This window comes from Pongo abelii, chromosome 8 (genome assembly GCF_028885655.2).
Source record: "Pongo abelii isolate AG06213 chromosome 8, NHGRI_mPonAbe1-v2.0_pri, whole genome shotgun sequence".
Lineage (NCBI taxonomy): Eukaryota > Metazoa > Chordata > Mammalia > Primates > Hominidae > Pongo > Pongo abelii.
Genome location: NC_071993.2, coordinates 76114593 through 76137950, shown reverse-complemented (window position 1 = coordinate 76137950; position 23358 = coordinate 76114593). Strand labels below are relative to the sequence as shown.

General features: G+C 39.0%; 1 protein-coding gene across 3 annotated transcripts in view; it reads left to right on the top strand.

Moving 5' to 3' along the window:
- MYPN (myopalladin) overlaps window positions 1-23358 on the top strand; it is a 111651-nt gene that overhangs the window by 9271 nt on the left and 79022 nt on the right. For 2 of the 3 annotated variants that reach the window (XM_002820892.6, XM_024254241.3), the window contains exon 2: window positions 7389-8291. The exons of the other annotated variant lie outside the window; for it this stretch is intronic. In XM_002820892.6, the coding sequence (XP_002820938.3) occupies window positions 7390-8291 (902 nt within the window). In that variant the 5' untranslated portion in view covers window position 7389. The remainder of the gene's footprint in view (window positions 1-7388; window positions 8292-23358) is intronic. 3 annotated transcript variants of the gene reach the window in all.

Here is a 23358-nt window from a genome sequence, read left to right as displayed (position 1 = left end):
ATATTATAACTTAAAAATGAATTTATTCCATGTATTTCCAACAACAGGGTCTTCTTAGAGCCTGAAGAAGGATAGTACCGAGTTAACATGAGTTGAAAAACATGTCCAAAGGTATCAGCCTCAAACTTTTGTTTTTATGAACCTGACTCTCTTTTTTTTTTTTTTTTTTTTTTGACGGAGTCTCATTCTTTTGCCCAGACTGGAGTGTGGAATGCAGTGGCACAATCTTGGCTTACTGCAACCTTTTCCTCCCAGGTTCAAGCGATTCTCCTGTCTCAGCCTCCCAGGTAACTGGGATTACAAGCACCTGCCACCACGTCCAGCTAATTTTTGTACTTTTAGTAGAGATGGGGTTTCACCATGTTGACCAGGCTGGTCTTGAACACCTGACTTCAAGTGATCTGCCTGGCTCGGCCTCCCAAAGTGCAGGGATTACAGGCGTGAGCCACTGTGCCCCACCATAAACCTGACTCTTAACATTTTCAGAAAGTTCTTAGGGCAGATCCTCTTTTCTGGAAAAGTCCTAGGGAAAAAATAGAGATATTTAGGAAAGTACAGAAGTTACAATAAGATGTCTATGTTGCTAAATTATTTTACGTGATTTGCTAAAGTCTGTCTTGATGTTTGATGCCACGTTAATTGTTTCATTTCCAATCTGGTACCATTTCATCAATGCCATGCTCTGTTTTCAAGGGCAATTACTCATTCTTATTTTGAAAGTGGGAAAAAAATCTAATTTTCCATTTTGTGAGAAACAGAAAAGAGGAAACAAACTCAAATGTCACTGTGACCGGGCGTGGTGGCTCGCGCCTGTAATCCCAGCACTTTGGGAGGCTGAGGCAGGCGGATTACTTGAAGTCAGGAGTTTGAAACCAGCCTGGACAATTTGGTGAAACCCTATCTCTACTAAAAACACAAAAATTAGCCAGGGGTGGTGGCACACACCTGGAATCCCAGCTACTCAGGAGGCTGAGGCAGGTGAGTTGCTTGAACCCAGGAGGCAGAGGTTGCAGTGAGCCGAAATTGCGCCACTGCACTCCAGCCTGGGCGACAAAGTGAAACTCCATCTCAAAAAAAAAAAAAAAAGTCAAATGACACTCTGAATACTGCAGCTGAAATGTCTAAAGAGAACTTATGATCACCTCCTGCCTCATCCCAGCAAATGATTTTGCCAATGACCTAGTTGCTCAGGGCATAAATATTGGAGTAATTCTTGACTGCTCTTTCTTTCACATCCCACTTTTAATCCATCAGCAAACTGCATTGGCTCTACTTTTAAAGATATCTCAAATATGAGCATTTCTGGCCATCTCTCATGGCTACCGCTCATTGGTCCAAGCCACCATCATCCCTTGCGTAGCATGTTGCAATTGCCTTCTAACTGATCTGCTCACTTCTACTCTTATTTCCTTCAGTTTGATTCTTTGCATAGCAGCCATGATTGAACTTTTTCAAAACCATGCCATCTGCTTCTCAAAACCTTTAAGTGGTTTTCCCTTCACACATTTAATAGAATTTGAAGTCCTTTCCATGGTCTGCAAGACCTTAAATGATCTGGCCTTGTATCTTTCTGACCTCATTTTCTTTGGCTCTTCTTTTTCACGCACTTCTTCGCTCACTGGGCTTGACTTAAACATACAAAACACTCACCTCTTCAGGCTTTGACGCTTACTTCTACCTCAGTCAGGAACATTCTTTTCTTACCAGATGGTCACATGAGTAACTTCTCCACTGCATTATAAGCTTTGCTTGACTTTGCTAGCTAAAATAACACACCTTCTTTCCTCCTCCTTTATTCTCAATCTCCCTTTTCTATTTTATTTTTCTTCCTAACATTAATATTTTTCCTACTAGAATGTCAGTTCCATTAGGACAGAGACTTTGTCTTTTGTTCACCACTGAATCCACAGTGCCTAGAACAGTGCCTGGCACACAGTAGATGCTCAATAAATATTTATTGGATGAATAAATGAATTATAGGGTACCTATAATAGCACTTGTGATTTTTTAAGTACAAATTGTATAATAGTTATACAATTAATGCTTAAAAGAGAAAGTTTTTAAATTAATGCTTAAAAAAGAAAATAATTTTCATATTTTTTATTTTGGCTAATATTTTATCAGTTTAACAATTTATATATGCATTTTCATCTGAGAATCCTCATAGAATTATTATCCTATTTGACAGATGAGGATAACTGAGATTCAGATGCATTAAGTGACTTTCTCAAGAAAACAAAATTATTTAGTGTTGGAGCTGGGATTCAAACCCAGGTTTCTGATTATAATCAGATGTTCTCTGATACTTCTGGTATGAAAGCAAAGCATTCCAGCCTGGCCAACATGGTGAAAACCCATCTCTATTAAAAATACAAAAATTAGCCGGGCATGGTGGCGGGTGCCTATAATCCCAGCCACTCGGGAGCCTGAGGCGGGAGAATCGCTTGAACATGGGAGGCAGAGGTTGCAGCGAGCCAAGATTGTGCCATTGCACTCCAGTCTGGGCTATAAGAGCGAGAGTCTATCTCAAAAAAAAAAAAAAAGAAAAAGAAAAAAGAGAAAAAAAGGAAAGAAAAGAAAGAAAAAAGAAAACAAAGCATGATTTCAGTTATTTTATCCATCATAAATAAATTTTCACTTGAAAGTCATCTTAAAGTTATGACTGCCTTTACCAGTTTATAGTTTTTCTTTGTGTCTGTAAGTTTTCTTTGTCCTCCTTTATTTGTCCTATTTTATCCTACAATTAAAAGTGAAAGATAGGCCAGATACAGTGGCTCACACCTGTAATCCCAACACTTTGGGAGGCTGAGGCAGGTGGTTCACTCGAGGTCAGGAGTTCAAGACCATCCAGAATGATCAACATGGTGAAACCCTGTCTCTACTTAAAATACAAAAATTAGCCAGGCGTGGTGGTGCATGCGTGTAATCCCAGCTACTTGGGAGGCTGAGGCAGGAGAATCGCTTGAACGTGGGAGGTGGAGGTTGCAGTGAGCCAACATCGCACAACTGCACTCCAGCCTGGGCAACAGGAGCGAAACTGTGTCTTAAAAAAAAAAAAAAAGTGAAAGCTAATAATAGAGTTAGGAGAAAATTCTAATGAACACATAAATTCAAAAAAAAATATTGCGCTATGTGGGTGCAGAGATGATGGTGTACAAAACATAGTGAGGGAGACAGAGAAGAAAATACACACACTTCATGTATTGTGATAAGTACTGTGTTTGGAGACTGTGTCAAGGACAGTGAGCTTTGGGAGCACATTGGAGAGGTACCCAACTCAGGGAAGAGAAGAAATCCCAGGGCAGTGATGTCTCAGCTAGGAACCAAAGACCATGTAGGATTAGGCCTGATAGGATAGTGAAAAGAGGTGGGCCCAGGAAGCAGTCCAAGCAAAGAGAATACAAAGATCTGAAGTCAACACAGTTAATTCATGAGACTGTATTTCAATAGAATACAGATACACTGAATTAACTATGAATGTAGACTTTGGTTTCTCTTCAAATTTTTCCTTGGATCAAGTCACTTCACTAGTTCTGCCTCCATTTCTTATCTATAAAATGGAGGCCATGACACATGGCCATAGATGTTAAATAATAATAATAATTATTATTATTATAGTAATAGTAACTTCCATTTATTGAATGTTTACTAAATCTCAAGCACATTTAATCATCACTTCTACCTATGATATGGCTACTACTATTATATCTGCTTTACAGATGAGTAAACTGAGGCGCATAGACTTTAAACTTTCCCAAGTTTATACTAGGATATTAGGAAGTGTCAGAACTAGGATTTCAATCCAGTTCTATCTAATGCCAAAGTACTAGGTCGTAAGTACTACATTAAAACATTAAAGAAATGTTTATTTTGAATACCTGAAAGTTTTGTTATAATAATTTATCATAACCATAAGAACAGGTACATTAACACCTCAATTGGCTTCTGTTCTTAAAAAAAAAAAAACTTATCTAAGAATTTTATTTTCTATTTCCACCACAAAAATAAACTTTTTTAAAGTTCTTCAACTTTAACATCACCTTCACCAAAGCATTGTTTTTTTACGAACATCAGTCGAATACCCATTATAGTGGCAAGCCCTATTTTAAGGACTTTGCCTTTGATGTTATTAATCCTCACTCCCCTGGGAAATAGATTTTTTCATGTTTTACAGATGAAGAAACCAAAGCTCAAAATAAGCTAAGTAAACTTCTCAAAGTTACATAATTGTTAAGAGATGAAGTAGAATTTGGAATTAGATCTATCTGGTACCAAGGCCAATGCTCATTCCATGTTACCTCAATGTAAAAGCTATCTCAAAATAAAGAGTAAAAGACAAAGTCACATTAAAACACAATATACAGGCTCAGCACAATGCCTCATGCCTGTAATCCCAGAGCTTTGGGAGATGGAGGTGGGAGGATCACTTGAGGTTCTTTGAGTTGGAGACCAGCCTGGGCAATACAGAGAGACCTCGTTCCTACAGAAAATTTAAATATTAGCCAGGTGTGGTGGTGTGTGGCTGTAGTCCCAGCTACTTGGGAGGTTGAGGAGGGAGAATTGCTTGAATCCAGGAGTTTAAGGCTACAGTGAGCTATGATCATGCCACTGTGCCCCATCCTGGGTGAGGGAGTGAGACCCTGGAAAGAGAAAGAAAGAAAGAAAAGAAAGAGAGAGAGAAAGAAAGAAAGAAAGAAAGAAAGAAAGAAAGAAAGAAAGAAAGAAAGAAAGAAAGAAAGAAAGAAAGAAAGAAAGAAGGAAGGAAGGAAGGAAAAGAAAGAGAGAGAGAGAAAGAAAGAAAGAGAGAGAGAGAGAGAAAGAGAGAGAGAGGGAGGGAGGGAGAGAGGAAGGAAGGAAGGAAGGAAAGGAAGGAAGGAAGGAAGGAAATTTAAAAAACCACAATAAACAGTAATGTCCAATGAATACAGAGAAAGCCATCCTGATTTATAAGGCACTTAATTTCCCCCCCATCTAAACAGAAACAGAAACAGAAACTTAAACAAGGCTAAAGAAATAGTTGAGTTACAAATGAGGATTTTCGGTGTATTAATTACATTTTCAAATAACATTTTGCACCTTATTTCATATTATCTTTAACTGTTCCTCCATGTAGTTGGTGCACAAATGAGGAAGATTTTCAATTGGGGTATCAACTATACTTTCATATACTATTTTGTATATTATTCACTGTTCCACAAAATTTAATGAATAGCCATATAGTTCTATTTAATGAGTATGTCATAATTTAATTAACTAATTTCTTATTACTGAACATGGTTCCAATTTTTAAATATTATCATGTGATAAACACCTTTGTAGACAAATCTTTGCCCTCCAACACCTTTGCATTTTATTTTATTTATTTATTTATTTATTTATTGAGACAGAGTTTTGCTCTTGTTGCCCAGGCTGGAGTGCAATGGTGCGATCTTGGCTCACTGCAACCTCTGCTTCCTGGGTTCAAGTAATTATCCTGTCCCAGCCTCCCGAGTAGCTGGAATTACAGGCACCCACCACCACGCCCAGCTAATTTTTTGTATTTTTGGTAGAGACAGGGTTTTACCATGCTGCTCAGGCTAGTCTCAAACTCCTGACCTCAGGTGATCCTCCCGCTTTGGCCTCCCAAAGTGCTGGGATCGTAGGTGTGCGCCACTGCGCCCTGTCACCTTTGCATTTTAAATTAATCTTTTTTAAAAGGCATAATAGACTTCATCCAAATAAGTAGCTCTAGTAGGGGCAATCTCAGTCCGTGGCAAGTAGGTAGGAAAAATATTTTGCTATGGATGGTCCTTTCAGTCATCTCTAATTGCCTCTCAAGGTGGCTGCCTACTTTGCCAATTCAGAGGTTAGTTTGGGATAGCATTCTAGAAGTTTGGGAACTGGGACAGCTCCTAGGAAGCCTTTTGTGTGATATAAGTGACCCTATCATATAAGAGAAAGGAAAGAAATCAACTGAAGTAAGTTCTGTTATAGGATGTTAAAGCCAGAAAATATTTAGAAGATTACTTTTTTCTCTACTTTCCCACACAGTAGCCAAGAATGGCAAATAGTCTTCATCTCCATTGCCATCTCTGATTGGTGATGGCTGAAGGAGTGGAGTGTTAGGAAAGTCAAGGTCAAGGGGAAAGTACAGTAATCACTGAGCTGCAGCTTTTAAGGATGAGAGAGAGTAGTGACAGCCTAAGTCACAAATTTGCCATCCTTTAGTAAATGTTTGAATGAATTAATGGATATAATATTAAAAATACAAAATTGGCTTGCATTATTATATTACTTTCTTAAGACTTTAAAAATATTTATTTTTTGAATAGGTAATATCATATAATTAAAATTCAAAAGTTGGGAAGAATACAGAGCGAAGTCTCCTGCCAAGCATCATATTCCACTATATCTCATTTCCTGTCTTAACCAAAGTTAATTTAAGATTTTTTAAAAACCTAGGCTCTAACTCATATCTTTGTAGCCTAATACGGAGAAGCTAAATCATCATAGTTTTCAAGAACAGGTTGAGCCTAATAACAACATTGAATTTAAACAGCTTGTCTCTAGCAAGCTTGTCAAAAAACAAAAGCATTGTTTATTTTCCATGAGCTAGCTAGATCAAGTTCATATTTTCAGTAACTAGATGAGATTATGTTGTCAATATCTTTCAATTTCTATAATTCTATTACATTCAAGGTAAAGAGGAGAGGGTGGAGAGCAAATCTCTGTATATGAAAGCACTTTATAACTAAAAGACCATTATTGACGTTATCAATATCAGGCTTAGAAATGTTATTTAATATTATTATAGTTATGTCATGGCCTTCACAACTGAACTTGCATTTAAAGAGTTTAATAAAGTGGTAATCATCCAGGTCTTTATTTTCAATTTCAGGGAAATTTCATTCTGTTCTTATTTATTTCATAATTTGAGAGTAATATTTAAGTCTTTAAAGTTTGTAAAAGGGGGAAGGCACGGTGGCTCACTCCTATAATCCCAGCACTTTGGGAGGCTGAGGTGAGCGAATCACCTGAGCCCAGGAGCTCGAGACCAGCCTGGGCAACAGGCAAAACCTTGTCTTGCAAAAAATACAAAAATTAGCTGGGTGTGGTGGCACATGCCTGTAGTCCCAGCTATGTGCAAGGGTGAGGTGGGAGGATCGCTTGAGCCCATGAGGTGGAGGTGCAGTGAGCTGAGATTGCATCACTGCACTCCAGCCTGGGTGACAAAGTGAGACCTTGTCTCAAAAATAAATAAATTAATTAAAAGTTTGCGAAAGTATTAAAATTAGGCAATTCTTTATTTTGCGCTTTAATTTCTAACGAATCTGCAGTGCTATAATAGACACAGACTTGTTATTCCCTAGAAATGATCCAAACTTTTTATTATTATTATTTTGTGACAGCATGCAAGACGACAGCATAGAAGCTTCTACTTCCATATCTCAGCTTCTAAGAGAGAGCTATTTAGCTGAAACCAGACATCGGGGAAACAATGAGAGGAGTCGAGCGGAGCCCTCCTCCAACCCTTTCCATTTCGGCAGTCCTTCTGAGGCCGCTGAAGGAGGCGGAGGCCAAGATGACCTTCCAGATCTTTCAGCCTTTCTGAGCCAAGAAGAATTAGATGAAAGTGTCAATCTGGCAAGACTGGCCATCAATCACGACCCTTTGGAGAAGGCAGATGAAACTCAAGCTAGAAAACGACTTTCTCCTGATCAGATGAAACACTCACCTAATTTAAGTTTTGAGCCTAACTTCTGCCAGGATAACCCTCGAAGTCCCACCAGCTCCAAAGAAAGCCCCCAGGAGGCAAAAAGGCCACAGTATTGTTCTGAAACCCAGTCCAAAAAAGTATTTTTAAATAAGGCTGCCGACTTCATTGAAGAGCTATCCTCCCTTTTCAAATCCCACAGCTCCAAAAGGATTAGACCTCGTGCCTGCAAAAACCACAAGAGTAAACTGGAATCTCAAAACAAAGTTATGCAGGAAAACAGCTCCAGTTTCTCAGATCTGTCAGAAAGACGAGAAAGATCTTCTGTTCCCATCCCTATCCCTGCGGATACCAGGGATAATGAAGTGAATCACGCCCTTGAACAGCAGGAAGCCAAGAGGCGTGAAGCGGAGCAGGCTGCCAGTGAGGCGGCTGGTGGAGACACCACACCAGGGTCTTCCCCTTCATCTCTGTACTATGAAGAACCTCTGGGGCAACCTCCCCGGTTCACTCAAAAGTTACGGAGCAGAGAAGTTCCAGAAGGAACTCGAGTACAGTTGGATTGCATAGTGGTAGGGATTCCACCACCTCAAGTAAGGTAAAAATGTCCCATTGGTAATGTTGAGTAACGTTGCTTTCCATCTACCATGACCCTCCCAAGTATTATCATTTAAGTATGTGGTTTACAAAATTATATACTACCTTTGAGAAAAGTAGTCGGTGTCTAAAGCAGCTTTGTCCAATAGAAATGTAAACCAAGTCACGTATGTAGTTTTAATTTCTCTAGTAGCTACATTTTTAAAAACTAAAAAGAACCAGGTGAAATTAAAGTTAATAAATTATTTAACTAACATATTAAAAACATTATCGTAGGCTGGGCGCAGTGGCTCACGCCTGTAATCTCAGCATTTTGGGAGGCCAAGGCCAGCCGATCACCTGAGGTCGGGAGCTCGAGACCAGCCTGACCAACATGGAGAAACCCCATCTCTACTAAAAATACAAAAATTAGCCGGGCGTGGTGGCATGCGCCTGTAATCCCAGCTACTCCGGAGGCTGAGGCAGGAGAATCGCTTGAACCCAGGAGACGGAGGTTGCGGTGAGCCGAGATCACGCCACTGCACTCCAGCCTGGGCAACAAGAGCGAAACTCAGTCTCAAAAATAAATAAATAAATAAATAAATAAATAAATAAATAAATAAATAAAATAAAAATAAAAACATTATCATTCAACATGTAACCAATATAAGAATTATTAATAAGATATTTTACATTATTTTTATTATACCAGGGATTTGAAACCCGGCTTGAATTCTACACTGACAGCATATTTCAATTTGGATGTTAAATTTTCCTAGGGAATACAACCTTCATTTTGGCCAGGCGCATTGGCTTACGCGTATAATCCCAGCAGTTTGGGAGGCCGAGGCAGGCAGATCACTTGAGGTCAGGAGTTCGAGACCAGCCTGGCCAACAGGGCGAAACCCCATCTCTACTAAAAATACAAAAAAAAATTAGCCGGGCGTAACAGGCATCTGTAATGCCAACTATTCAGGTGGCTGAGGCAGAGAGAATTTCTTGAACTTGGGAGGCAGAGGTTGTAGTGAGCCGAGATCGCACCACTGCACTCCAGCCTGTGCTACAGAGCGGAGGCTCCATCTCAAAATAAATAAATTAGGCCTGGCGCAGTAGCTCTCGCCTGTAATCCCAGCACTTTGGGAGGCCGAGGCGGGCGGATCACGAGGTCAGGAAATCGAGACCATCCTGGCTAAAACGGTGAAACCCCGACTCTACTAAAAATACAAAAAAAAAAAAAAAAAAAATAGCCGGGCATAGTGGCGGGCGCCTGTAGTCCCAGCTACTTGAGAGGCTGAGGCAGGAAACTGGCGTGAACCCGGGAGGCGGAGCTTGCTGTGAGCCGAGCTCGCGCCGCTGCACTCCAGCTTGGGAGACAGAGCGAGACTCCTTCAATAAATAAATAAATAAATAAATAAGTATAATTAAAAATTCAGTTATTTAGTTGCACGAGCCACATTTCAAGTGCCCAATACTGCATGTGTCTAATGACACTATTGGACAGTGCAGGGCTACAGTTTATAGCCTAAAAAAGATCTCTACGCAATGAGTACCTGCAGTATTTTTTTAAACTTTAAAGAAACCCAAATAATAGCATAAAAACCGATAGAATTGGGCTGAGGCTAAAGTCAATTTAAAGATTCATTATACATGTATTAAATGCATTATACACTTTCCATGTCAGCTTCATCAACACTATGACTGATGGATAGAGAGGATAGTCATCTTTTATTTGCCTACCATAGTCAACTTTTCTGTGAGGCAAATGCAGTGTAAGTTTCAGGACTCCTCACTTGCCTAGGCTATACCTAATTTTGCATTCTAAGTTTATTTTACTTTTTAAAGGAGCCCTTCCACATTTATGAGCTTCAGGTCCCACAAAACCTGGAACCAGCCTTAGCCCCCAGGGTAACATGTCCTACCTTTGATTTTATAATGGAATAACATGTGAATAATATGGTTGAAGTGGATTACTTTTGTAGGGAATTCCTGGTATTTAGAGTCCTATAAGAGTTACTTTGTGTTTGTAACTACCTGATTATCACTAGAATATGATTTCATTACTATTTAACATTTATTCTCTGTATGTAAATAGGGCATCTGGGCATCATCTTTTTATTCCATAATATTCATATTATAGAACAATAATAGTATTAATAATAGCATTTTGTTTATATATAGGCATATTAATTCAAGGGATTCTGGCCCAAAGACATATTCATATATTGATTTTTGCTTTTCAAAGGCAACATAAGGCAATGTCAAATATTATTTCTACAATGGCAGATACATTTGACTATTAGGTTATCCTGCTGACCTCCTTGAGGGCAGGGATTCTGTTGTTTTTACCTTTGTGTCTTGAGCACCAAGCACAGCTTTGGGCTCATAGTAGCCACTCAGAAATGTTGAATGAGCTGGTGGATAAAGAAACAGGAAAACAAGAAACTCAACTTAGATTTAAATCAGAAGTGAGACAGTTGGCCTAAGATGTAGCAAAGGGTTGGAACTGAAAAACACAGGGCGGTGTCTGCTCTTCTGCTCTGAACGTGCCTGATGATACTCCCAGGGACTCTGGTCAGTAATACTAGTGAGATGTCATTACAGCCCCGTGACAGCTACTACTCAGCGGCATCTGGTCAGTCTAAGTAAGCTGGTGAGCCCTCCAGTTGTGATATACACAAAACTTAGATTAGTCCTGTCCAATCCATTAGTTTCTGGACATAGATTGATTTAAAAAAATTAGACCAGATCATTCAGGTCTCATCCTACCCATTTTTCAACCATGACAATCTCAGATACAAGAATGAATTCAATACACCACTAAGAAATATCAATTAGGAAGACATTCCCCACAAAGCAAAGTAATGTGGTGGCCACTCAGAAACCATTTAATCAGCCAAGTAAAAATTTACAAATCTTCAAATTTAAAAGTGAAAGAAATGTACACAGTTTCCATGTAGCAATGCTAATTTTTCCTGGGAAGAATTTCTTTACTGACAGCATTCATGCCTGTATCCTAACCACTGGTTCGATGCTAGGAAATTAGTAGGTATATGCTAAATATTTTCTGAATGGGTTAGTACTTAATTTTATCACTGCAATTAGATTAAGAATAGAATTAGAATTGTCCAAGTAGACTATTAGCTACCATTTTCCTAAGCACAGAATTTATATAACTCCAATCAGAAAGCAAACATTTATTTGTTTATTTAGTTTTTACTGTGTGCCCAGCACAGTGATCAATGCAATGACAGACACAATATAAATATGCATCCCTGCCTTCAAGGAGCTTGCAATACAGTTAAAGAAATAATCCTAATTTTTATAGTACAAACTTTAAGTAGTGTCAGGTGTCAGAGAAGGAGTGAAGGACTAGAAAAGTCAAAGAAGTCTTCAGAGTTGTAGGAGGATTTTACTTGAACTTTGAATAGTGAAAATTTAGGTAGAAAGTTTCTTATTTACTCATTTAACAAATATCAATTGAGTTACTAAAGTGATTCACTGGGAGTACAAAACAATTGTGAGCTAGTGGAGGTCAGGAATCTTGATTTGAAACCAAATCTAAACTCTTCTGAGAGGGTGGCTCCCAGTGTAATGGCTAGAAATCAGGCAGACAGCAAACAAATCAATCACTGCAGTATTACATAATAACGGCTATGACAGGAGTCTGTAGAGGAGGCAGTGGTGGCTTAAAAGAGTATATGAGTTGCTTGGCCTGGAGTGCATGATAAAGGAAGTGTTAACACAGGAGGTAGAGCAGGCCAAGGGTAGAGGGGAAAGCAAGTGCAAAGCTCCCGAGGCAAGTGTTATCAGGGAACCATAAGTACTCATCTATGTCAAGAACATAGGGTAAAGGTAAGAAAGATCAGAGATAAAGTTGAAGAGGTAGGTGGAAGGAATGGGTCCTTTCGGGCCAGGTCACTTCAACATGTTTATGGAAAGGCACAGATGCTCTAATTATAATAATATTTTTTATATGGCAGGGAGGACACTGACCAAAGTGGAAAGGAGAGTAGAGTCAGATGACTTTGAAGAACCTTGAAAGCAAAGCAGAGTAGTTCAGACTTGGTTTCAAAACAAACTGGAAACCATTTAAGGTTGTGTATAGGGAAGTAACAAGATGAAAGGGAGGATTTAAGAAGAATTAATCTGAAACAATAAGTCACATCTGGAAAAAAAAGAAGCCATGAAGCCACTTAGGAAGCTGTGGAAGGTATGCCAGGCATCTGATGCTCTGGCTGGACTCGGGTAGGTGTGGTAGGAACGAGGAGGAAAGATGTCAGCGAGCAATGTTTAGAAGAAAAGAAATCAAGCTGAACTTGGTGACACACCACAGAGGAAGGATGGGTATACAAAATTTACTCCACAAGTTTGTGGACCTGGATACTTGAAAGAAAGATGGGGTCTCCAGCAAGGACTGAGACAAGGGAAGAAGTGGCTGGTTTGTGGAGGAGGTCGATGGGAATTTGAGTCTGAGGAGACAGAAGGACCATTTCCAGCAGGCAGCCAGAAATGCAGGACTGAAAGTCAGATGAGAGAGTAGTAGAACTAGAAACATTCCAGGGAATACCCTGGACACTGAGAAAAGCCTGACACAATATCTCTGTACTTACAAAGGAACTGTAAACACAACTAACACTTGGAACCAACTCCTAATTGGTTCAGTCCAGTGCTAGGGTGGAGTAGTGATTTTGACACAGAGTCTCTCTGTCACTCAGGCTGGAGTGCAATGGCCAGATCTTGGCTCACTGCAACCTCCACCTCCTGGCTTCAAGCAATTCCCCTGCCTCCAAGCAATTCCCCTGCCTCAGCCTCCCAAGTAACTGGGATTACAGGTGCCTGCCACCGCACCCAGCTAATTTTTTGTATTTTCAGTAGAGATGGGGTTTCACCATGTTGGCCAGGCTTATCTCGAACTCCTGACCTCAGGCGATCCACCTCCCTTGCCCTCCCAAAATGCTGGGATTATAGGCGTGAGCCACCATGTCCAGCCTGGGACACATATATCTTTTTTTTTTTTTTTTTTTTTTCTGAAATGGAGTCTCACTCTGTTACCCAGGCTGGAATGCTGGAGTGCAGTGGCACGATCTTGGCTCACTGCAACCTCCGCCTTCTGGGTTCAAGCGATTCTTCTGCCTCAGCCTCCTGAGTAGCTGGGATTACAGGCGCATGCCACCATGCCTGGCTAATTTTTGTATTTTTAGTAGAGACGGGGTTTCACCGTGTTGGTCAGGCTGATCTTGAACTCTTGACCTCATCATCTGCCTGCCTCGGCCTCCCAAAGTGCTGGGATTACAGGTGTGAGCCACCGTGCCCATCCTGGGACACATATATCTTTTTAAGATAAAGTAGTGCTATTGGGTTTTGAAGAGGGGTGGGGTAGAGACGCCTGGAGCGCTGCTTGTTTGTTCGCCACTGAAACTTTTGAGCCATCTCCACAGGACCCAGGAAAACAGATTTTGATTCAGAGGATTTCCTTAAAAAATACATTAAAATAACAAAGTAATGAGACATTTTGGTTTGCTAAATAGGAACACCACAGTCAATAAAGATAGTATCCTTTTTTGCTATCTTAGCAAGAAAATATAATGAGTATACTGGGCAACTGAAGCCCAACCTATGTGCTCCTGTGTATTATATAATCAGTATTTTGCCCATGTTCTTGTAACCCTAGTTTAACAAGTTGAAAAATTATTTTGTTTATATTGTTGATTTCCAAGTTAATTGGGTAGAAATTGTTGTATAAGTAGGGGTGGAATCCTGTATCACTGAAGCTAGTGTGTTTTGCAAGCCTGTTAATCTTTCTTGGACATAGCTTCATTGGAGGAGTTGTCTTAGAAAATGAAATACATTCATGTATTACCCAGAGATGAAAGAGTCTGTGAGAATTCACAGCAAATGGCCGTGATCCTTTCCTGTATCCCAGCTCCAAATTCTTTCCCCAGGAATGTACAGCTGGGTAATCCTATGTTTGCTTGTACACAACCTTTCGAGGCAGCACAAATTTACCTTTTATAGATGTCGATACCTGCTATGGCTGTTAAGTTTTGTTATTGCTGCTTCTAGACATTTGTCTACAAGTAGTGTAGGAAACAAAATAGTTATAAATAAAAAGCATATCTTAATTTCATATTACACTATTTAGAGGCTTTTTCTTTCTACTTTTTGGAAAAATCTAGATACCTTCATTCATTCATTCATCCAACAAATATTAAGTGCCTATTTATGTGCCCCATACTGTTATAGACACTAAGGTTAAAGCAGCAAATAGGACAGCCAAATTCCCTGCCTTCATGCAGCATAGAGTATAGTAAGGAACGCAGATAATAAACACAAATTCCATAACTGTTTATATAATTACAATTGTGATAAATGTTATAAAGGAGGGAGCATATAGCAAAGGGACCAAACCTTGTGGGTTGGGAAGGTTTTCTTGAAAATCGATATTAAGGCTGAGACATAAAGGACAGCTAAGAGTTAGCCTGGCAAAGTAGGCTGTGGGAAAAAGTGTTGCAGGCTGAGGGAATAGAAAATTTGAAGACTTTGATGCAGCAAGTTAATTGGTGAGTTTAAGAAATTGAAGAAACCAACTATGTCTTGATGTCACTAAATCTTAAAGAGTGAGGAGGAAATGGTTTGAGATAAGCATAGAGAGAGACTAGAGGCCAGATTCTCTCTCTCTCCTCTCTCTCTCTTTTTTTTTTTTAATGTGCCTTAAACTAGTTCCAAGAGGTCAGATTCTAAAAGCCTCCTAGAGCAGGCTACTCAAAGTGGGTCCATGGACCAGCAGCGTCAGCTTCACCTGCGACTTGATGGACAGGCAAATTCACAGGCCACATCTCGGACCCACTGAATCAGGATGTCTAGGCAAGAGGCTCAGCCGTCTGTATTCTAGCAAACTGCTGATAATTTGTTGAAGTTAAGCAATGTGAGCAAAGGGGTACATTGTTCTAGTCTCTCTATGTATGTTTGAAGGTTTTCATAATGAAAAGTTTTTTAAAAATAATATTAGTAACTTTTACATGTTTTAAAACTGATACAAGTGGAATCAGAATGTCTATTTTCTTCTACTACTTGAATTTTTTTCTTTAAAAAGTATATCCATGTTACACGCAACTCTAAACCACTTGTTTTCATTGCTATGCAGTATTTTACTGCATGGCTAGAATAACATATTATTGATATACATTTGGGTTGTTTACAGATTTTTTCCTAATATGAACAATGTCATTACAAATGTTCTAGTATGGTACACAAGTTTTTCCTGGTGAATGAGTGTGTTGGGCATAAAATTGCTGGCAGACTATGTATAACTTCAACTTTATGATAATACCAAATTGTTTTCCAAAGGAATTGTTTTGATTTACATTCCCACTGACATTGTGTAAGAGTTTTGGTTGTTCTACATCATTGCCAATATTGATATTATTGTTTGAGACCAGAAGTGTTTCAAATTTCAATTTTTATTGGATTTTGGAATATTGCATTATACTTACTAGTTGAGCATCCCAAATCTGAGAATTTCAAATCTCAGATGAGATTGGCTCTAATAAACATTTCCTTTGAGTGTTGTCAGCACTCAGAAAGTTTTAAATTTTTGTAGCATTTTGGATTACATATTTTTGGATTTGGGATGCTCAACCCATACCAGACTTTCACATTTTTGCCAGTCTGATGGGTATGAAGTATTATCTCAAGTGGTTTTAATTTTCATTTCCACAGTTACAAATGAGGTTGAAATTTTTTTGTTTATTGACCTTTCAGGACTCATGTTTTATGAAGGGCCTGTTTACATCTTTCACCCATTTTTCTATTGGATTGTTTGTTCTTTTCTTATTGATTTATAAAACTTTTAAAATATCCTGGATAAACCGGGTGTGGTGGCTCACGCCTGTAATCCCAGCACTTTGGGAGGCAGAGGCAGGTGGATCACCTGAGGTCAGGAGTTCGAGACTAGCCTGGCCAACATGGTGAAACCCCGTCTCTACTAAAAATATAAAAATTAGCCAGCCGTGGTGGCGGGCACCTGTAATCCCAGCTACTCGGGAGGCTGAGGCAGGAGAATTGCTTGAACCTGGGAGGTGGAGGTTACAGTGAGCTGAGATCATGCCATTGCACTCCAGCCTGGGTGACAAGAGTGAAACTCCCTCTCACCCTCTCAAAAAAAAAAAGAGCAATATCCTGGATACTACTGGATACTAGTCATATAACACGTTATGAAAATATCCTCTTCTGGTTTCATTTATTTTTCTATTTCCTCTTTTTATTTTTATTTTATTTTAGTTTATCTTTAGATAATTAGATATTCTTAACTTTAGCTCCAAATTAATTAATTTTTTCCTTTATGATGTTGGTTTTTGTAGTTTGCATCCAGTTTAAGAAATTCTTCCTAACCTCAAAGTCATAAAGATATTCTTGTATTTTGTCTTCTAAAAATTTTGTAATTTTGTCTTTCACATATAAGTTTTTAATCCACTTAAAGTTGATTTTTGTGTATAATGTAAAGCCGGGAACCCATTTTCATTTTTTAAGATTGGCTGGCCAATTATTCTAGCACCAGTTGATGGAAAAGTACATCTTTTCCCCACTGATCTATAGCATCAGCTCATCATAAATTGAAATTCCATAAACCTATGGGCTTTCTCTTATTTTCCTGTGATTTATTTATCTCATTATAATGGGCTTTTCACAGCTCTTGGTTTCCAAATTTTTCATTTTAAGGATTTTCGGCCTTTCTTGCTCTTTTGCCCTATAATATAAATTTTGGAATCCTCTTACCAAGTTTTAAAATCTAGGCCAGGCATGGGGGCTTACGCCTGTAATCCCAGCACTTTGGGAGGCCAAGGCGGGAGGATTACTTGAGGTCAGGAGTTCAAGACCAGCCTGGCCAACATGGTGAAACCCCGTCTCTACCAAAAATACAAAAATTAGCAGAGCATAGTGGCGGGCACCTGCGGTCTCAATTACTTGGGAGGCTGAGGCAGGAGAATCGCTTGAACTTAGGAGGTGGGGGTTGCAGTGAGCCGAGATCATGTCAGTGCACTCCAGCCTGGGCAACAGATCAAGACTGTCTCAAAAAAAAAAAAAAAAAAAAAAAAACCCTAATAAGATTTTTGGAATTGCATTGAATCTGTATATCAATTTAGGGGAATTTGACATCTTTAAAATACTGAGCTTTCATAGTCAAGGACATGGTATATTTCTCCATTTTCAAAGGTATTCTTTAATTTCTGTTACCCAGGATGGAGTGCAGTGGCACAATGATAGCTTACTGTAATCTTGAACTCCCAGGTTCAGGTGATCCTCCTGCCTGGTTGCCCTGAGTAGCAGGGACTACAGGTGTGAGCCACTATGCCAGCCTTCATAGGCGGTATTCTTTAATTTCTTTCAAAAAAGATTTGTAATCTTTTCTCTGGGTCTTACAAATCCTTGGTTAGCTTTATTCATAGGCATCTCATTTTTAATGCTATTTTTTTAATGCTATTATTAATGGTATCATTGTTAAAAATCTTTCTATGTTTGTTATGTAATCGAAATACAATCAACTTCTATAACCTTGTTAAATTCATGAAACAATTCTCCTTTGGAGGACTTTTCCTCATTCAACCACCGCTAAATTTATGGAAATCTATCTATAAATTTTTGGGTATGTTCTTCCTTTATAATCCTCTATTTTGTATTTCATTATTTTTGCTGTTTTGAGCTGGCTAAATCCTTTGGTACAATGTTAAACAGCAGTGTCTTGTTCTGTTCAGTACATGCTCTAGTCTTATTTCTGATCTTGAAGAGAATGCTTTCTAGCTCTATAATAACATATTATGTAGGATTTTGTTGTAAGTTCTGATGTCTAAAATACTAAGATTTTTAAAAATCGTGAATGGATGTTGAATTTTTCTGAGCACTTTTTCTGCATTTATTGAACTTATCATGTGGTTTTCCCCTTTACCCTGTTAGTATGGTAAAGAATATTGATTTTATAATGCTAAACCAATCTTGAATTCTTTGGATAAACACAATTTTGTCATAATCCACTATCTTTTTATATATTTCAAGATTTGGTTTGCTAATTTTTTTTTCTTTTTATTATTATTATTATTATTATTATACTTTAGGCTCTATGGTACATGTACGCAACGTGCAGGTAAGTTACATATGTATACATGTGCCGTGCTGGTGCGCTGCACCCACCAACTCGTCATCTAGCATTAGATATATCTCCCAATGCTATCCCTCCCCCCTCCCCCCACCCCACAACAGTCGCCGAAGTGTGATGTTCCCCTTCCTGTGTCCATGTGTTCTCATTGTTCAATTCCCACCTATGAGTGAGAATATGCGGTGTTTGGTTTTTTGTTCTTGCCATAGTTTACTGAGAATGATGATTTTCAATTTCATCCATGTCCCTACAAAGGACGTGAACTCATCATTTTTTATGGCTGCATAGTATTCCATGGTGTATATGTGCCACATTTTCTTAATCCAGTCTATCATTGTTGGACATTTGGGTTGGTTCCAAGTCTTTGCTATTGTGAATAATGCCGCAATAAACATACGTGTGCATGTGTCTTTATAGCAGCATGATTTATAGTCCTTTGGGTATATACCCAGTAATGGGATGGCTGGGTCAAATGGAATTTCTAGTTCTAGATCCCTGAGGAATCGCCACACTGACTTCCACAAGGGTTGAACTAGTTTACAGTCCCACCAACAGTGTAAAAATGTTCCTATTTCTCCATATCCTCTCCAGCACCTGTTGTTTCCTGACTTTTTAATGATTGCCATTCTAACTGGTGTGAGATGGTATCTCATTGTGGTTTTGATTTGCATTTCTCTGATGGCCAGTGATGGTGAGCATTTTTTCATGTGTTTTCTGGCTGCATAAATGTCTTCTTTTGAGAAGTGTCTGTTCATGTCCTTCGCCCACTTTTCGATGGGGTTGTTTGTTTTTTTCTTGTAAATTTGTTGGAGTTCATTGTAGATTCTGGATATTAGCCCTTTGTCAGATGAGTAGGTTGCGAAAATTTTCTCCCATTTTGTAGGCTGCCTGTTCACTCTGATGGTAGTTTCCTTTGCTGTGCAGAAGCTCTTTAGTTTAATTAGATCCCATTTGTCAATTCTGGCTTTTGTTGCCATTGCTTTTGGTGTTTTAGACATGAAGTCCTTGCCCATGCCTATGTCCTAAATGGTATTGCCTAGGTTTTCTTCTAGGGTTTTTATGGTTTTAGGTCTAACATTTAAGTCTTTAATCTATCTTGAATTGATTTTTGTATAAGGTGTAAGGAAGGGATCCAGTTTCAGCTTTCTACATATGGCTAGCCAGTTTTCCCAGCACCATTTATTAAATAGGGAATCCTTTCCCCATTTCTTGTTTTTGTCAGGTTTGTCAAAGATCAGATAGTTGTAGATATGTGGCATTATTTCTGACGGCTCTGTTCTGTTCCATTGATCTATATCTCTGTTTTGGTACCAGTACCATGCTGTTTTGGTTACTGTAGCCTTGTAGTATAGTTTGAAGTCAGGTAGCGTGATGCCTCCAGCTTTGTTCTTTTGGCTTAGGATTGACTTGGCGACGCGGGCTCTTTTTTGGTTCCATATGAACTTTAAAGTAGTTTTTTCCAATTCTGTGAAGAAAGTCATTGGTAACTTGATGGGGATGGCATTGAATCTGTAAATTACCTTGGGAAGGATGGCCATTTTCATGATATTGATTCTTCCTACCCATGAGCATGGAATGTTCTTCCATTTGTTTGTATCCTCTTTTATTTCCTTGAGCAGTGGTTTGTAGTTCTCCTTGAAGAGGTCCTTCACATCCCTTGTAAGTTGGATTCCTAGGTATTTTATTCTCTTTGAGGCAATTGTGAATGGGAGTTCACTCATGATTTGGCTCTCTGTTTGTCTGTTATTGATGTATAAGAATGCTTGTGATTTTTGTACATTGATTTTGTATCCTGAGACTTTGCTGAAGTTGCTTATCAGCTTAAGGAGATTTTGGGCTGAGACAATGGGGTTTTCTAGATATACTATCATGTCATCTGCAAACAGGGACAATTTGACTTCCTCTTTTCCTAATTGAATACCCTTGATTTCCTTCTCTTGCCTAATTGCCCTGGCCAGAACTTCCAACACTATGTTGAATAGAAGTGGTGAGAGAAGGCATCCCTGTCTTGTGCCAGTTTTCAAAGGGAATGCTTCCAGTTTTTGCCCATTCAGTATGATATTGGCTGTGGGTTTGTCATAAATAGCTCTTATTATTTTGAGATACGACCCATCAATACCTAATTTATTGAGAGTTTTTAGCATGAAGGGTTGTTGAATTTTGTCAAAGGCCTTTTCTGCATCTATTGAGATAATCATGTGGTTTTTGACTTTGGTTCTGTTTATATGCTGGATTACATTTATTGATTTGCGTATATTGAACCAGCCTTGCATCCCAGGGATGAAGCCCACTTGATCATGGTGGATAAGCTTTTTGATGTGCTGCTGGATTCTGTTTGCCAGTATTTTATTGAGGATTTTTGCATCAATGTTCATCAAGGATATTGGTCTAAAATTCTCTTTTTTTGTTGTGTCTCTGCCAGGCTTTGGTATCAGGATGATGCTGGCCTCATAAAATGAGTTAGGGAGGATTCCCTCTTTTTCTATTGATTGGAATAGTTTCAGAAGGAATGGTACCAGCTCCTCCTTGTACCTCTGGTAGAATTCGGCCGTGAACCCATCTGGTCCTGGACTTTTTTTGGTTGGTAAGCTATTGATTATTGCCACAATTTCAGCTCCTGTTATTGGTCTATTCAGAGATTCAACTTATTCCTGGTTTAGTCTTGGGAGGGTGTATGTGTTGAGGAATTTATCCATTTCTTCTAGATTTTCTAGTTTATTTGCGTAGAGGTGTTTGTAATATTCTCTGATGGTAATTTGTATTTCTGTGGGATCGGTGGTGATATCCCGATTCTTCTCTCTTTTTTTCTTTATTAATCTTGCTAGCGGTCTATCAATTTTGTTGATCCTTTCAAAAAACCAGCTCCTGGATTCATTTATTTTTTGAAGGGTTCTTTGTGTCTCTATTTCCTTCAGTTCTGCTCTGGTTTTAGTTATTTCTTGCCTTCTGCTAGCTTTTGAATGTGTTTGCTCTTGCTTTTCTAGTTCTTTTAATTGTGATGTTAGGGTGTCAATTTTGGATCTTTCCTGCTTTCTCTTGTGGGCATTTAGTGCTATAAATTTCCCTCTACACACTGCTTTGAATGCATCCCAGAGATTCTGGTATGTTGTGTCTTGGTTCTCGTTGGTTTCAAAGAACATCTTTATTTCTGCCTTCATTTCGTTATGTACCCAGTAGTCATTCAGGAGCAGGTTGTTCAGTTTCCACGTAGTTGAGCGGTTTTGAGTGAGATTCTTAATCCTGAGTTCTAGCTTGATTGCACTGTGATCTGAGAGATAGTTTGTTATAATTTCTGTTCTTTTACATTTATTAAGGAGAGCTTTACTTCCAAGTATATGGTCAATTTTGGAATAGGTGTGGTGTGGTGCTGAAAAAAATGTATATTCTGTTGATTTGGGGTGGAGAGTTCTGTAGATGTCTATTAGGTCTGCTTGGTGCAGAGCTGAGTTCAATTCCTGGGTATCCTTGTTGATTTTCTGTTTCGTTGATCTGTCTAATGTTGACAGTGGGGTGTTAAAGTCTCCCATTATTAATGTGTGGGAGTCTAAGTCTCTTTGTAGGTCACTCAGGACTTGCTTTATGAATCTGGGTGCTCCTGTATTGGGTGCATATATATTTAGGATAGTTAGCTCTTCTTGTTGAATTAATCCCTTTACCATTATGTAATGGCCTTCTTTGTCTCTTTTGATCTTTGTTGGTTTAAAGTCTGTTTTATCAGAGACTAGGATTGCAACCCCTGCCTTTTTTTGTTTTCCATTTGCTTGGTAGATCTTCCTCCATCCTTTTATTTTGAGCCTATGTGTGTCTCTGCATGTGAGATGGGTTTCCTGAATACAGCACACTGATGGGTCTTGAGTCTTTATCCAATTTGCCAGTCTGTGTCTTTTAATTGGAGCATTTAGTCCATTTACATTTAAAGTTAATATTGTTATGTGTGAATCTGATCCTGTCATTATGATGTTAGCTGGTTATTTTGCTCGTTAGTTGATGCAGTCTCTTCCTAGTCTCGATGGTCTTTACATTTTGGTATGATTTTGCAGTGGCTGGTACCGGTTGTGCCTTTCCATGTTTAGCGCTTCCTTCAGGAGCTCTTTTAGGGCAGGCCTGGTGGTGACAAAATCTCTCAGCATTTGCTTGTCTGTAAAGTATTTTATTTCTCCTTCACTTATGAAGCTTAGTTTGGCAGGATATGAAATTCTGGGTTGAAAATTCTTTTCTTTAAGAATGTTGAATATTGGCCCCCACTCTCTTCTGGCTTGTAGGGTTTCTGCCGAGAGATCCGCTGTTAGTCTGATGGGCTTCCCTTTGAGGGTAACCTGACCTTTCTCTCTGGCTGCCCTTAACATTTTTTCCTTCATTTCAACTTTGGTGAATCTGACAATTATGTGTCTTGGAGTTGCTCTTCTCGAGGAGTATCTTTGTGGCGTTCTCTGTATTTCCTGAATCTGAATGTTGGCCTGCCTTGCTAGATTGGGGAAGTTCTCCTGGATAATATCCTGCAGAGTGTTTTCCAACTTGTTTCCATTCTCCCCGTCACTTTCAGGTACACCAATCAGACGTAGATTTGGTCTTTTCACATAGTCCCACATTTCTTGGAGGCTTTGCTCGTTTCTTTTTATTCTTTTTTCTCTAAACTTCCCTTCTCACTTCATTTCATTCATTTCATCTTCCAGGGCTGATACCCTTTCTTCCATTTGATCGCATCGGCTCCTGAGGCTTCTGCATTCTTCACGTAGTTCTCGAGCCTTGGTTTTCAGCTCCATCAGCTCCTTTAAGCACTTCTCTGTATTGGTTATTCTAGTTATATATTCTTCTAAATTTTTTTCAAAGTTTTCAACTTCTTTGCCTTTGGTTTGAATATCCTCCCGTAGCTCGGAGTAATTTGATCGTCTGAAGCCTTCTTCTCTCAGCTCATCAAAGTCATTCTCCGTCCAGCTTT